The sequence below is a fragment of the Diadema antillarum genome, unplaced genomic scaffold, assembly GCF_040938485.1.
Source record: "Diadema antillarum isolate AM-2024a unplaced genomic scaffold, OU_Dant_1.0 seq00002681_RagTag, whole genome shotgun sequence".
NCBI lineage: Eukaryota > Metazoa > Echinodermata > Echinoidea > Diadematoida > Diadematidae > Diadema > Diadema antillarum.
The window spans coordinates 1-16523 of NW_027273281.1; the positions used below are offsets into that span (position 1 = coordinate 1).

Consider the following 16523-nt stretch of genomic DNA (forward strand, 5'->3'; position numbering starts at 1 on the left):
CATAGGCCATGGGGTTATCATTATCTTGCATCAATACTGCTCCGAATCCCTCCTTCGATGCATCGGTTACTAGGGAAACGGGTTTTGTAGCATTGTAAAGCTGGAGTATGGTCATGGAGATGTTAATTGCCTTCAACCTGTCTACCATTTGCGCATGCTCGGGCTCCCAGTGCCAGGCCTCACCTTTCTTCGTTAGTTTGCACAAGGGAGCAGTGGCTTCGGAGAAGTTTGGCACAAACTTTCCAAGGTATGTTTCTGTTCTCTTCTCTTCTTTTCTTCTTCTTCTTCTTCTTCTTTTTATTTCTTCCTTCCATACAACCCAACAGTCCTTTTCAGGACCACTGTATTAATTTACAGTTTTCTTCACAGGTTATTTCTCTTTCCTTCTCCCTTCTTATTTTGCTTATCAACCATATTTTTAACCTTATTTTAATATCTCATTTTGCATTTCTCCCACAGGAACCTTATCAGGATTTAGCTGTCATAAATTTTCCTCTCCACAATTTTTTTCTCTCCTCTGCAGCATTTATTTGTATGATCCACCCAAGCCCTCTTTCCTTTACTTTCTTGAATTTCATTCTTCTTTTTTTCTTCTTCTTCTTTTCTGTTTTCTCCCCCCCCCCTCCTTTCCCTCTCTCTCTCCCTTCTCTCAACATAGTCTCATTTCTCCTCGACTTACCTTTCCTTCGCGGGATTATTCATCCTTTCTCCATTGATTCCACATTCCATAATCCACATTGTTCGCCGACTTTGTTCTTCTCTTGGTTTCATGAATCTTCACTTCTCTCCCCTATCTCCATGATTTTCCAACCTTCAACTCCTCCCTCTTCCTCTTCCCTTCCATTTCATCTTTCTCCTCCTGATGATGTTCAAACATCTTACTTGATTCTCACTCTATTCTTCCTTACCACTCTCTCTCTGTTCCTTTCTCTACCGTCCCCACTAGTGCAACTTCAATTTCCAGCCCATTACTGTCCCCCACTCTTCACTTTTTGCCCTCCATACAACCCCCATATTTTGCTTCCCTCTTCAATTCTCCTCTTTCTAGGCTCTTCTTCTGCCAAACAACGATCCGGTTTAGGACTACATACACATGGTGTCACCACAAATCTTTCTCCCTCAAATTGTACTGTTCATGGGACCCCCCCCCCCCCCCCCCCCCCCCCCGAAACATAATAAATTTAAAAAAGGACAAGAACAATGTATTGTATTAATGTAAATCTTTGATAATGCCACAGTGTTATTTTTAATATTTTTTAGAATGAATTGTACTCATGGGAACCCCCCCCCAAAAAAAAAAGAGGATAAAAATGATGTATTATTTAAATGTAGATCTTTGATCTTGGGAGGGGCTGCCCACCCCCACAGCCCCTCCGAAGCGACCCCACTCTAGCAGTACGTGACCCGAGCAGCCACCCTCTTCTCCCTTGTGCAGGCTTTTGCTGCCAAGCACAGCTGGGCAGCAAAAGCCCTGGCAGCTCCGGGCGCTCCATCTGGCTTACGCCCGCCGCCCATGGCTGCGGCTCCCCGGGCGATACCCGCACCGGGCTGTCACTCCTGTCGGAGAGTCCTTTTCTGCGCTACAATAGAGGATGAATCAATGGTGGACTCTCGCACGCCATGTGTGCACGGAGGGTGCGTGCAGTGAGTGACTGTTTTTGTTTTGGTTTCTCTGTGCTTATATGCCCTCTTGTTTCTCACCATAGCCAAAAGAATAGCATAGTTTTGAGAGGCAGGCGGCCAGTTCTATCTCGTAGATAAGAGAATCACTTCTGATTCTCCTGATTTTCTGTGAATTTATACTAAATCAACACCTTTGCAGATGATGCCCCCTCCAAATCATGTACTGCAACATTGACCACTTTGTGAAATATTTCCTTGTAAACTTCATTTCACTGCTGGATAGTTTTCTAATTGGTTGATCTGAATGTTCACATCATTTCATTTTTTTCTAAGTAAGTGTATATGTGTTTTGTAGAAAGGGAAACAAGAGTGTTTTGGCATTTTTATGCGTCCGCCACAAATTGTCGCCAGAGGCATTATGTTTTCGGGTTGTCTGTCCGTCCTTCCATCCGTAATCAGTTTTGTGGATATCATATCTAAAACACCGTTAGAGGTATCCTAACGAAACTTAGCATGTATATGTATGAGTGGGCGAAGTTGTGCCTATCAACTTATGGGCTCACATGCTCAAGTTCAAAGGTCAAGGTCAAATGCTCAAAATATCACTATTTCCCCTATATCTATGAAATGCCTGCAGGTACTTTCTTGAAACTTGGTGTATACATGACCTACTAAATAAAGATTCCCCAGAGAGAGTTTTGGGTCATGAGGTCAAAGGTCAAGTGCAAATGTTAACATTTGACTTTTTTCTCTATATCTCACAAATATTTCAAGGTATCTTCATGGAACTTAGTATATATGCATGTACTGACTGGCAGTGATCATGTAGGAAATTTAGGGGTCAGGGGTCAAATGTCAGGGGTCAAAGATCAAGGTCAACTCATCAAAATGTCATTATTTTCCTCTTATCTTATGCAATGCCTGCAGGATTTTTTTCTTTAAACTTAGTGTATGCATGTATTACCCAATAACAGATTCTCTTGGAAGTTTCTTGCCGAAAGATCAAAGGTCAAAAAGTCAAAGGTCAAGTGAAAGTGCTAAATTTCACTTCTTCTTTAAACTTATAAAATGGTCAAAAGTTGGGTACAAATCCTCAAATCCCCAAATACCTGCACTCTTAGACAGTATAGCCATTCATCCAAATAAACCTAGTTCAAGGAAAGTAAACATTCAATGCATTTGTGACAAACCTGTCATTTTAATATTCTGCCAGTTATGGGAAACTGTCATCACACATTGTCAAGACATTGTAGACCTCATCGAAGAACCATGCATTATGGTGGAGGCATACCAGTCGCCATAGCGACATTTCTAGTTTAAATTAATGTGGAAAGATGCGATGAACACTTTTACTGAACTTTATCTATTTTTTCACAAACACCCACACATGTAAGCACAATTAAAGATCTTGACCATTTCAGGGGGTGAGGGAGGGCAACTGACAGGTAACTCCCTTGCAACTCTCATTTTCCATCTTTCATAACCTTCTTATGCCATTATCTACACATGTTACACAATTAATTGGTCTACAGGTGGCACTGCTCATCCTGTCGGTCTCGTGAGCCTTCTTAGCCTAGTGTCGGTATCATGAGTCTTTTAAGCGTAGTGTTGGTCTCTTGAGCATTGTTTGCCTTGTGTCAGTCTGGTGAGCCTTTTGTGCGTAGTGTTGAACTCATGGGCTGTATAACTCGTGGGCCTATTTTACATGTCAAACTTGTGGACTTTATTTACTTAATGTCGAACTTGTGGACTTTATTTACTTAATGTCGAACTCATGGGCTGTATAAGTAGTGGGCTGTATGACTTGTGAGCTGTATGACTCATGGGCTGTATAACACTTTGGCTGTATGACTCGTGGGTGTGGGTCTCGTGACGTGTACCCGTGAGGACTGGGGCTTGGTTAGAAATTGGGTTTTGCAGGCACCATCTTAAGAATTTGCAGCACGATTTATCTTTTTCGAGGCTGTGCCTGCCATATCCTCAACTTTGCATCTTTGTTGTGCAAGGGTTAGTAGTCGTCGGGATGGATCCATGATGGCCATGTGTCGTCAGTCTCAAGCTGTCTCACGCTTCGGTCATCTCTGTGGTACTGTCGCTGCTCATCTCGTCAGCTCGTCCCTCTTGTGCTGGTCTTGTGTCAGTTGACATCCATGACACTCTGACAATTGTATAAAGTGTCCAATCTCATGGCATCAGTGACAGTGTTGATTCTTGGATGGGCATGTCGCCATCCTATATACGAACATGCAAGATGGACACACTTTGCTGGTTGTTGTGGGGTCGTCGGGTTGGATTCGGCTTCATAGATTTTGTCGGCCACGATTCAGTTGTCGTAAATGGGCGACACTTGGCAGGCCGTTCGTTGCCGGCTAGCTGTCTGACTTGTTTAGTACTTGTTTCTGCAATTGTACACGTGTCAACACATTTCTGCATGTCAGGTTTGTCAATTTGTAGTACCTTCTCTCGGAGACCATGGCCATGTATCCCACAGACATTACTGTCCTTTACCAGCTTGTCTTTGAGGCCTTTAAACTCACACTCTTAAATCAGTGAAAAGCTACCGAAACTCTCATTGCTCCGTGAGTCCCTTGGTTGCGGTAGTTGAACCTGTTGTCAATTTTGTTGTCATCTCATAAAATTCATATGCCCTCAGCCACTCTTTCCAATTCTTTGCAGTATTTCCCTCAAAAGAAAGTGGTCCAGGAGAACACAATCTGGCCATGGTTCTTAACTTTTCGGCATTAAATCTAAGAGAACTCCTGCCACCACGTAGCATGTGGCGGTTACGAGACAGAGGGTGAAGAAGGACACGTGTGATTCCAACAAGTTGTGGATGGGAAGTGTGGGTTTATTGATAAGATTTATACTCATGCACTTCAAATTTATACATTCCAACGAATTCCATTTTTTGCACCTTCCCTGCCCGAAATAAGCTAGTCTAAAAATATGGGAAAATAGATGAAAAAATAGACTACAAAAATGAAGTTTCTGACTGTTTTTCATGCTAAAAAATATAGAAAAAATAGCTTGAAAATAGCATTAGAATATAGTTTAAAAATACCTCGTTCGTTTGACAGTACATATGTTTGTCATTGTGTGTTCTGTGAGAAGGATGTGTGTGTGCATGTTTGTCTGTGTTTTATGTGTGTGGGGGTACAGTATACGTGTGTGTATGCTACTCCTAAATGTGGAAAAAGTAAATGGTTGCAGGAAAAATGAAACAATCAAGAAATCACAACAGAAGAGATATGAGATAAATTTGAAGGAAATTTGACGAACATGATCACTAAAAGATGAAATTGCTTTTGCTGATGTGTGCAGCGAGTGTGAAGGATGAATTTGAATTTGAAATGACAGAAATGTGTGACAAATGACTAAATTGAATAGACTTTGTTCGAAAATGATCGACAAGAGATGAATTTGAAACTAGGGTTGCTATATTCAAGATCTCTCGGCACCAAATCGAACCATAAATCTATTAAATTGAATGAAAAAAAATTTTGAAAATGAATGCGAAAACCTATATTCTAACCAAAGCATGCAATGAGGATTGTAACTAATTGCATTCATGTGTTTGTGTACTCACTCACTAGCAAACTTTTCCCCTTCCAAATTCAAGATTACGTAAAGTAAATCTTTCTGCCAATAAGAGTAATTAAAAAAGTATATACACCTAGGATGTAACATTTTATAAATATGAAGTTTCAAGAAGTAGTCTGCTCCATTGAGGTCCCATTATAATAGCATATTTAATGTCATTCAAAATAAACCTCTGTTTCAAAAGAAAATGTATATAAGGAAGATGTATTTTCACAACTACAGTTGACTCCCATTATGACGAAGTCCTCGGGACTGGCAGATCTCTTTCATTATGTCGGAATTACGTTAGAACCGAACCAATAAACATAAAAAAAAACATAGAGCGGATAATATTGCAGTTTGAAGTTTAACTTCATTATAACCGGAATTTCATTGTAACCGTGTTCATTACAACGGGAGTGCACTATACAGCTATTATCTTTCATAATGTATTTCCCTCTAGATTTTTCTCTATTTACTGTAGTTTTGTGTGTACAATAACTTTGAAAGATCCTCATAAGTATATCTTTGTTATTGCTTCATTTTTCCTTTATGGTCCTTGCCATATCAATACTTTCATTGTACCATGTTTTTCATTTCATTTGCCTGTTTTGTCTTTCTCCTTCATTCTGTATGTCTGCGTGTATTTTGTTGTAAGTCCCACAATTTCATTCAAATTTGTAAGGTGCAGTCCATGGGGGTTGATCATTAGTAGATCAAGAGTCTTTGTAATTCCCTCACATCTGCATTTTTTGTAGTTTTTCATCTCTCCCCTTGGTGTAACACCCCTTTGTGCTGCTTATATTTTGTTATGGCAAATATATCTAATTATATCTTGTCTTTAAAGTATATGTACTTTTGAGAGATATGGAATAGAATCTACTAAAATTAAAAACAATTTGTGTTTAGAGTTGATTTGCTATGATTTGTGGGTTTTTTAATAATCAATAAAGATGCAAATGATAATCCAACTTGATGTCTGTTATTTGCTTTGTAAACATATTCTTTGAATGCATAAATATGTATCATGATAATGAGAGAGAAATGTTAAAAATGCAGATGATTATCATAAGCTCTTGCTTGATGTTTTTGATAGTCTCTTGTAGGAAAGAAAGAAAAAAAAACATGTGTAATGTATTATCACACTCATACATATACGGTCTTGTTTCAGATCAATGGTGTAACTGATGGACAAAATGGCTAAAATTTAGAATTGCTTTTCATGCTTTGAAATGTTGCTGGACATTTCACTTAGGGTTTGTATTTAATGGGAAAAAATGTTTCAGAGCTCCCATATCAATGAAAAGGAAATTATGGGGAGGCAAACTGAAGCATGGGGCCAATTTTATGAAAAATTCATTTTTCCATTTTTTGACATAGAAGCATAAAAATATTCAACTTCTCTTTCCATCATTATCAATATTTCATGCTTCCAATATACACTCCAAATTTTAGTCAACATTTTTCGATAAGGAGATGTAATTTTTTCATATTTGAGGAGGAAAACTCAAAATATGTCATTTTTTACAAAATGACCGTTTCTTTTTTGAATTTCTTTATTAAAAATGAGAGAAAATGAATCACTAATGGTGTACACAAAACATGCTTAGGAAGTAACACAATGATATAGGTATCACCAGATTTCAGTCATTTTAACTTGTGGTGATATTTTTCTGACTCGGGTGTTTCGGACGTGACTGTTAACAAACGGCTATTGTTTCGGACGTGACACAGTAGTTAACATACAATTTAACTCATTTTAAGGTGAATAACAAAATCAATTTCATTAGAATTCAAATCTTAATAGTGACCAAGCCACAGTTTATGCATAATTACTCTGTTAAAATGCATTCAACATATTGATAGTATACATGCAGGACATTCGTTTCGGACGTGACACACAATGTTTACACAAAGTTGTGTCTCTAATGTTTGATACAAAGCCTTTCACGAAGCCTTAACTATTATCCTGGCAAAGCAATGCACTGTATCCCTTAAGCTTGCCTGCCACATTAAAGTGGTGAGGAAAAGCAAATTTATTACCAAATGTCCTATTAACCTGTTGGAAAAAGCTGTAATAGCCAATTCATGCAAAGTATTTAGTTATCAAGAAGCCTGCCATTACACAAGTCGGATACAGGCAATATTGAGATACAGAAGGATTTAGTGATTCATGTCACCTACACACATTTGAAAAAGGTCAGTTTTACAAGTCAGGAATAATGATTGAAGACCACTAAGCTTTATAGATCAGTAAAATCCATACTGTTGTTTCGGACGTGACTCTTAAAAGTTTACATGACACAGAGTGAAATAAAGAGCTTGTAGATTCATGTGCATTCTATGCTGCCAAACACTCAATCAACCCAGATTGTTTAGTACAAGTTTTCAAGAGTCATGAAGAATACAGGATGTTCAGGTGGTTTTATGTCCTAGTGAGTGACCTGTGCTTTGTATATAACAACCAAGTCATGGCATCATTAGGATTTATAATCTCCTATTTATGATTTCTTACCTCCTATTTATGATTTCTTACACAAATATTCAAGAATCAGTGCATAAATGATATGCATTTGATAAATTGCAACAACATTCTCCTGATGAATTCAAACATATCCTTCGATTGAAGTAGAGCTCACTTGTCTGCTGAAATTGGTTACTAGCCAGATATATGTGTAGATTACTACAGTAGTTACCTTTAGAACATCTAGTGTCCAGTTAACTCCTGCACATGCAAACATGCTCAATTAACCTGTGCATTTATGCATATTCAAAGTGAGGAATGCTGTTATTTGTATTTTTGATACCTGTGACAAAGATCAAATCATGGCCTCGAAATTTTGTAGAACTGTACTGGAATCGATTGGTCCTGCACTGTACCATCAGTAACAAGTAAAAAAAAATGTTATTTGTAATAAAATGCTAAATATCCTGACTACCATGGTATTTGTGACTGTAGGAACACAAGTTAGATAACGTTATGCATATATGCCATCATGATTAAATATATTTAAAGGGTACTTTAGCAGACAAGATCATATTTACATCCCCTTATACCACTTTTAGTTGCCAGTTTGTTTGTTTGTTTTTTGTATGTGTCTATGTAATCATTAAATTCAAGTTTCGTTTTACATTTTCATTTACTTAAATTTATCTACAAGTGCATTGCTTGTTCAAATATATTGCACTACCCTGTCTGTCTATGATGCAATGCCCTTTACTGTATGTGTTGGGACATCTTATGTACATGTACAAAGCTCACTTGGGGATGTACAAGTACAGTTTTTACAATGTGTATACATGTCCTTTAAACATTAATTTTTATCAGCTATTCTAACGCTAAATCAGCTTCTGGTTGGGAGTGGATGGTATATGATGTGATTTCAAGTTTACATCTCTTTAATTCAATTTGGAGTTTGATTGTTCTCCATATATTATATGTCCATATGCACAACCTGTAAAACTTGACTTGTCATATTTTGGTAGAGCAGATTGAGATGCACAAAAGAATGACCCTTATAGAATTGAGAAGGGGAGTTTTAAAAGTATCTTACTGCTCATAGCCCTCTCCCACTTATTAGTACTCACACTCTAGTTTCATACATCTTTAATAATACATAATCCCAGTTCAACCGCGCAGTGCACTAAGGTGGAACTTCATGGGGGGGGGGGGGGGGGGGATAGTTGACTAAGGGTAGCTTCTCTGGACAGTTACATTTCCAGATCATGTGATTATTCCTAACAAAAATGTTTATTAATGGGGTTCAGTTTATCTGAAATCAGGATTGACCCTACTCATACACTGTACAAGTAGGGAGAGAAATCTGACATTTTGATTTTCACAATATTCTCAGTACTACAGTTTGTGTGTTTACAGAAGTTGATGTAACGAAATATCAATGAATTATTAATGAAACTGATTCAATATTTACAGCACTTTAGCATGACACTAATTTAATAACGTACATGTACTGCTGCAGCACGCTTATGAGTCGCTGTGCAATGTATTTTACAGAAATATAACATGTGAATGTCCAATTAGAACATTATGCAATATCCATGTCCATACATGAATCAAATATTCTTGACAAATAAAGGTGGAAAAGAAAGAAAAATAAGTAATGGTAAGTTAATTTTTTTCCAAATAGTTTGCCTTGCATTGGTATTTCAATGAAACTGACTTAAAACACAAATGGATGTGAGCAAAATTGTATAGAATTCAAGTAAAAAGTAATGTTAACACTAATGTGTCACGTCCGAAACAGTGTTTACTATAATGCAAACATCTGTTGCTTTTCAAACTACCAAGAATTTAAATAAACTGCAGAGAGACTTTGTAAGAGATATCAAATATGAGTGACATACTGAAGATATTACACATATTTTGAAACCCTACTCCCCATTTTCCCTCTGTGGATGAGGATATGAAAGACACACAGTTATCCCAATCCTAGGTTAAAATTAGGCATATTTGTGTCTCTGGGCAAGTAGGTGCCATTAAATAATGTTAGTTGTAGTTCATTCTACATCTTGTACCCTGTAAATGATAATGATACAAGAAGAATGAGTGAACAAATGTATATTGCTGTGTCTGGTCCATTTGTCTAAATAGGTTGTTAACACGTCACGTCCGAAACACCCTTTGTTTACATTTATTACTCCAAAATGTACAAATGAACCTGAGCTGACATAATTCATGCATACATTTAACCAGTGTGTTGTTATGAAAGTCAGACAAGCAACTATTTACCTGGTAAGTCTGTTAGTGGAGAACCTGACTTGAAAGTTATCATGTGTATGTTTCGGATGTGACATGGTGTTTCGGACGTGACATGTGTTAACGGAAAACGTAAAATTCCCAGAAATTTTTTATTAAAAAACGAATACTTTTCTAATATTCACAGACTCTTTTGAGAGTAGCAGTGGTGATTTAGAAATGGTGAAAACTGTTTAGTTATATTTTTTTGTATTGATTATCTCAATTTGAAATTTGTTTCGGACGTGACAAAAAGTTAACGGAAAATTGTTAACAAAAATGTTTTTTTGAATGTTTTCTATTCAAGCATGGGTGATGCCTTCATACTGCTACATGTAAATCTACACATCATTGGCCATGCCTTAAATAATGATTTGATGCTCTCTTTTTGAATTTACTTATTCCAAGCACTAATTCTACTAGACCCTAATTTGTTAACGGAAAATGTCACGTCCGAAACACCCCTTTAAAGGTAGTGTCACATACACATATGAGATGTTGTAGTGTTCCAATGGTGATAGGTATTTAGTATGACTCTCTTCTTCTACAACAGCAATAATAAGATTTTAATTTTTGAAAGCTTCATAACATAATAGTGATTACCCTAAAACCTTGTAAAATTTGTCCCTGAAGAATGGCACTTTTGGACCACGTATGCCTCCCTGGCAAGGAGATGAATTGACCACATAAGTTTGTTATGCTACGGGAGGTAGCACTTTTAGTGCCCTTTCAAATCACCAAAGGAAAAGGGAACACGACTTTGTACTTATTTTTTAGAGCTCATGAAGTAGTCATTTTCAAAGTTACACCATTGATCTGAAACAAGACCACATACATTGAACCCTTCTCATCTTTCACGCTCTCCCTCCCACTCTCTCCCCCATCTCACTGAATACGTAACTGTTCATAGCCCTCATTTCAATCACGTAACTTTTGCCCAGTCACAACTGAGGAAGATTGTGACGTACACACAGATCACAGTGTACAGCTGTATTGAAAGTTGAAACCAAAGACAGTAGATAACAAGATACGAAGGCGCGCGATAACAATGGACTTTGCCCTCAGAGTGTATGACTGAGATTAAACAACGCACACAGCCTAGGCTGTATGAGCGAGGCATGTTTTTTATTGGATGTGAGTCGAGTAGGAATTGCAAGCGAGCACATGGCTTTGCTTATGTAGGGGAGAAGAATGTTCGCGAAGGCATGTGCTTTGCAATGGCATGGATACTTATACACGGCGCTTTCGTGGCTATGCATGTACATGTACTGGATGGACGGAGGTCAAAACACACCAATCCGAAGCTTGCTTTGTAAGTTTGTTGTAAACGACAACTGATACGGAATCTTTGAAATATTGTTGTGGTATTTTGGTAGATTTTTTGTGTAAAATATTAACAAAATCAAAGATCGCTTGAAGAAAAATTGTCCCGTTTATCAGAGGTCCCCGCCCGATTATCCAGTGAAAATAACGTGCGTTGGAAATGTTTCTGGGAAGCGTATATCATTTAAGCGAGGATCCCGATTATCAGATGCCCGATTATGCGATGAATACTGTACTGTCAATTATGACTGAAGGAAACTCTCTCATGCATGATTGAAGCATAGACACAGGTGAGAGTTTATAATAATAGAGTTAAGGGTCATGGGAGAGAAGATCTTTAATTTGCATAATATATCATCTTATTCTTCCAACACAGCATTAAACTCTTGCATTACGTACAAGTTTGTCCACAGCACAAATGATTTCTAAAAATATATGTGGCTTTAACAGACTAAAAACCAAAAGGTCAGCAGTATGTGTGGGGGTGTCTTTATCACTGAATTCTGAAATACAGTTTGATTAAAATCTATGATACACTTTTAAAATCATGGTTTCAAAGTGAAATGCACATAACAGACAAGCTTCACACAATGCCCCATGAACAAAAAATATGGAGAGGTTTCAAATGTTGGGTTTACAGAATTCTGCTTAATCTGGGTAAAAACAGTGAAGACAAAAACCACTCATAACCCGACAATTGTAATGTTTATACGTACCTGAAAAATCCAAAATATGGCAAACCTGAGGCAGTTTTCCCTCCTTTCATCAAATCTTTTGTCCTCGCCAATTTTGATAATCCTGTAGAGAAGGTAGCCAGACAAACGAATGCCCCACAAAACCACCAAGACAGTGGCCACAATTTGTCGCACTCCATATGTCTGCAGGAAAGAGGGTACAGTATGTCAAAATATTGATGAAAGATAAAGTGTTTTTATTGAGGGAAAAATGGACTTGATATAGCATTTGCCCTTTTATCTTAATGAGACAAACTTTCAAGGCTTTCATTGTCTAAAACCTGGAGAGGTGAAAACAAGAATCAAGAAAGAAGCAGCACTCTCAAGTTAAAAGTTACCAATTTCAAGTTGTACTTGATTGAATCAAATAGAAGAGGAACAGTAGAATGGAGATCCAAGTTGGTCTGACAATAAGATGGCCTACTTGATGTTTCAAATGTTTTCAGAAAACAATATAACATCAGTCACAGCCATCAAATGAGATATGAACCATATCTGCCCACAATTCAATTGGTTTTTAAATATTGAAATATAGACATCAACATTCATATTCAAAGTCAATGAATGATTTTGACAGAATGCAGTTTAAATTACATCTAAAATGTATATCTCACAACAATCCTTTCAAAAGTCTCAACACACATTTGGGAAATCATCTTAGCTAATATGCTCAGAACACCTCGTGCAAAATGAAATCATACATACCCTTGCCAAAAAGAATGTCAGGACAGCAAGAACAACAAAGTTGGTGCCCCCTGCAAAGTCTGTGACCTTGTCAAATTTGCATGTTGCCGCGATGACGAAGAAAGAGAGTTGCATACCGATGGTGACAAATCCACATAGTGCGAGATTGTAGTCATCGATGATCAAAGTGCTGTTCACAACCATGTTGCTGGTTCCACCTCCTGACGATTAGCTCTGCCAAGATGAAATATAAAATCTAAGTCACGACAATACGTAATAATTTGGTAAACTGATAACATCAGCACAAACATCTGTTACAAAGGTACTATGGTCCATTTAAATACAGCAGTCAACCTTGCCTAGGTCGAATCCATTTGGACTGAAGAAATAGCTTCGACTTATATGAAGGATTAATCAATAGAATATAAAGAGAATATTGCATGAATTGGCATATTTACTGTATTTATTCAAGAAACATAAATCTTAACAAAATATATTACATTCAACTTTTCCCCTCCTTGTTATTCATCATTACATCATCACATATACCATACTCCAAAGAATGCGCCCTTGTATTGGGAAGGGAAGACCTAATCCCATGCATGGCCATACTTTGATGGTTTTGGTCGTGCATTTTTAATTTAATATAAATCATGTTCTGGGCCCCACCCAAATTTTCAGTAAAAAAATATTGTATGATTGTTTTATATACTGGTTGGGGTTACATCATAGGCCTACATTCAGTGTAAGACTGGATCATTCCTGTAGTATCATCAGTAGTACATGTATCACTGGCCATCACATCATGCATGCACGTGGCAGGGTGAAAAAAAAAAAAAACAACCCGGCATATGATAAAACTTTGATTATTAGTAAACAAGCCACGGCTGACAAACTTTGGGGCAGTGCATGGCCCCATGGGGAAAAAACATGTGTGGTGTGGTAGGACAAGGCTCAGAGCAGCAGCAATCTCTTATCGATAGAAGAACAAAAACAAAGAAGAAAACAGAACACTATCTTTACCATAGTCTACATAGATTGCATTTTAACTGTAGCCTGCATACTGAATCAGTCGAATGATCACAGCACAGACTTTACCTCACCCTGCACGATCCGCTGCTCGCAGCAGAGCGGTCTAGCACAGATGATAGCATTTATAACGTTCGTTAGCATCATCATCAAGAAAGAGTAAACTTAGCAGACAGACGATGATATCAATTACACTATTTAACCTCAGACATGACGAGAGCGAGAGTACTCACCATGCACCACTCAAGACTATAGCGAGCAAAAGATGAATGAACTGATGAACTGCAACCACTTCGGAAATGTCTGCAATGATCTCCTCTCAAGCTGGTCACGGGTGTGGTTCGGTTCGGCGTTACGTTCGGCTTGCAAATTTCTCTTTGAACAGCCACACGTGTACCTACACTACTCAACAGGCGCAGTCGACAGTCGGTACCTCCAACTGCATTATTAGGGAGCTTTAGATTTTAGACGCGCGGACGTTTGAGCCGACGCTTGCGCTGGACGTTCTCCTCTCCCTGCGTCGTGTCGAAAAGTAGCTTTAGATTACGCTGGGACGCAACGTATAAAAAATAAAATCGCGCCCCCATATGATCAGTGCATGAAGAAGCTCTCTACGTCGCAAACTGTGCGGACGTGAAAATAGCCCAGTACGCGTAGTAAACAACTCAGGCGACGCAAGCTAAAAATAGATTGACTTTACGCGCGCTACTGCGCAAGCTCAGAACATGTTTTTTTCTTTTGAACGTCCGCGCGTCGAAAATCTAAAGCTCCCTATTATTGTGTCTGTGTGTGCTGTGTTCCGGTTCTGTAAACAGAAGTTGCATAAGCGATAATTTTGCAGGGTCACTTGCGATACGATGAATATTCAGCAGACTGACGTCAAGTACAGGTCAGCGGGAACTCTGGGCGGTACGATACTAAGAAAATGACTACAGGCCGGGTCAGTGAGGTACTGCATAGTCCCAAAAAATGATGTCAAAAATCAGAAGAGGCTCAGGTGTGAGAGATACTTGTAGTAAGAGATCGCGTGGTAGCCCGGCCGTGTGAGCTGAGAACAAGGGATTGCGTAACACTACACTGTACGTCTGTTGTTTATGCGCGCGTGCGTAGGTCACACAATGTACCGTGTTCTGTACCGTGATCGTAAACAGTCGAAGCCCTTCCCCCCCCCCCCCCCCCCCCCCCACACACACACACACACACAGACACAGGTACCGATTTAACGTGTTTCCCGGCCCGCTGTTTCCCCAGCATACAGAATGATAATCGCTCGCCGCTTAGCTTCATTCTGGACTAGGGACACTTACTCCAAAGTGATTCCATCGTGGAACCGCAGAAAGGCGCTGTTATCCCGATCTTTAGTTAGTAAAATAACTAGCAGCAGGGTAGGTTTTAGGGCATATTCAGTTTCTTCGATGGAGTCACCTGCGAATGCCAACAACTCCGGCAGCGGAGCGGGAGGAGGAGGCGTTGAAGAGGGGAAATCTGACGATGACTTACGCAGTGTGCTCGTGAGCACGGTTCTTGATCTGGAGGAGCTGGACCCCTACTTGTTTAGGTATAAAATGGCGGCCTTATCATGTTAATCGTAGAATGCATTATGTTTGTAAACTTCGAGATATGTTGATCCTTGATTTTAGCTGAACTGTGTGACGTGACTGGGCCGGACGAATGACCCTGCTTCTGCCCACATTTATTGCGCGGATGGTCATACCATTGGCCTTGTTGGAACGCACACGCGAAACCCCTGGGCCAAGCTCAATGTCATTCAATGACAACGACCATACCCCAACTCATTAATACGGTCTGCGTCCGCATGTCTGATCGACACTGATGTTACTTAAGTTAGTGTAAACTAGAAACCATAAAGACGTTTTGCGTAGAATTTCATTAGATAAAGTAGTAGACGTCTATGCCATCAGTATTGCATCAGAAAAGCTCGGATTCTATAGACTATAATGTATGCATGACCCCTGACCTGTTGGGCCAGATACCAACATTATTAAATTATAAATGCTGTGAAAACAAAAGTAAAACTAAGAAAGATTAAGAAACAAAATTGTCATTCTGATGCTCTTCACTCTTATAAAGTTACCCCTTTATATAGACCCTCTTCATTCAAATCTTGCATCTGTAGGTCAGTTTGTAGCTCATGTTTGATTTGTATGAATGACCTTTTTTTTCAGGTGGTTAGGTATACTTGTTTTTAAAGTACCGTAACATAGTCTCATTCTAAAAAGTTTGTCTGACTCTGATATTCAACAATTTATTGCATTCATTTTACAAAGAAAGAACGAACTTGCACAGACCAGGTGACTAGAATCGTCCATCAAAAACATGTAGAGAAGCATCCATTTCATTGTCCTGCATCAATTGTTTTCTATCAATATTGCCAAATACTGGGCTTTATAATTAATGATTTGTTCCTGTCAGGTGGATGTGCAGGCAAGCATCATGTATAACTTAAGGATATAATTATATAATGATTACATCACCAGGGGCGGATACAATAATTCTGTGAAGAGCACAAAATTGGGGGGGGGGGGGGGGGACGCATGCACCCCACCCCCATTTTTTTCTCTTTATTTCTTTTGTTTTAACAATGAATAAAGGGGGACGCGCGCCCGGTGCACCCCTGCCTGGATCTGCCAATTAATCACAGATGCTTATCTCTGTGAATGAATAAAACAACAGACTTAGGACAAAAAAAAACTATAAAGAATTGATTTACATTCATTTTTATTTTTCAGCTGTAAAGTAGCCAACTGGAAGAAACTTCTCTGTGAAAATGAATT

General features: G+C 38.6%; 1 protein-coding gene across 1 annotated transcript; it reads right to left on the bottom strand.

Moving 5' to 3' along the window:
- Positions 1-3687: 3687 nt before the first annotated feature.
- Positions 3688-12903, bottom strand: LOC139715047 (uncharacterized). The gene is made up of 3 exons (XM_071626673.1): positions 12721-12903; positions 12023-12159; positions 3688-3781 (listed from the first exon to the last, which is right to left on the bottom strand). The coding sequence occupies exons 1-3, from the start codon at positions 12901-12903 to the stop codon at positions 3688-3690; spliced, it is 414 nt and encodes a 137-aa protein (XP_071482774.1).
- Positions 12904-16523: the final 3620 nt, after the last annotated feature.

Excerpts from the sequence above, each read along its gene's own strand:
- LOC139715047 (XM_071626673.1), bottom strand. The coding sequence starts at position 12,903 with ATGGTTGTGAACAGCACTTTGATCATCGATGACTACAATCTCGCACTA. Across the intron at positions 12,160-12,720 it reads TGACATTCTTTTTGGCAAGG|ACATATGGAGTGCGACAAAT; the intron begins GTATGTATGATT and ends TCTTTCCTGCAG. Across the intron at positions 3,782-12,022 it reads AGGAGGGAAAACTGCCTCAG|AGTGTCATGGATGTCAACTG; the intron begins GTTTGCCATATT and ends TACAATTGTCAG.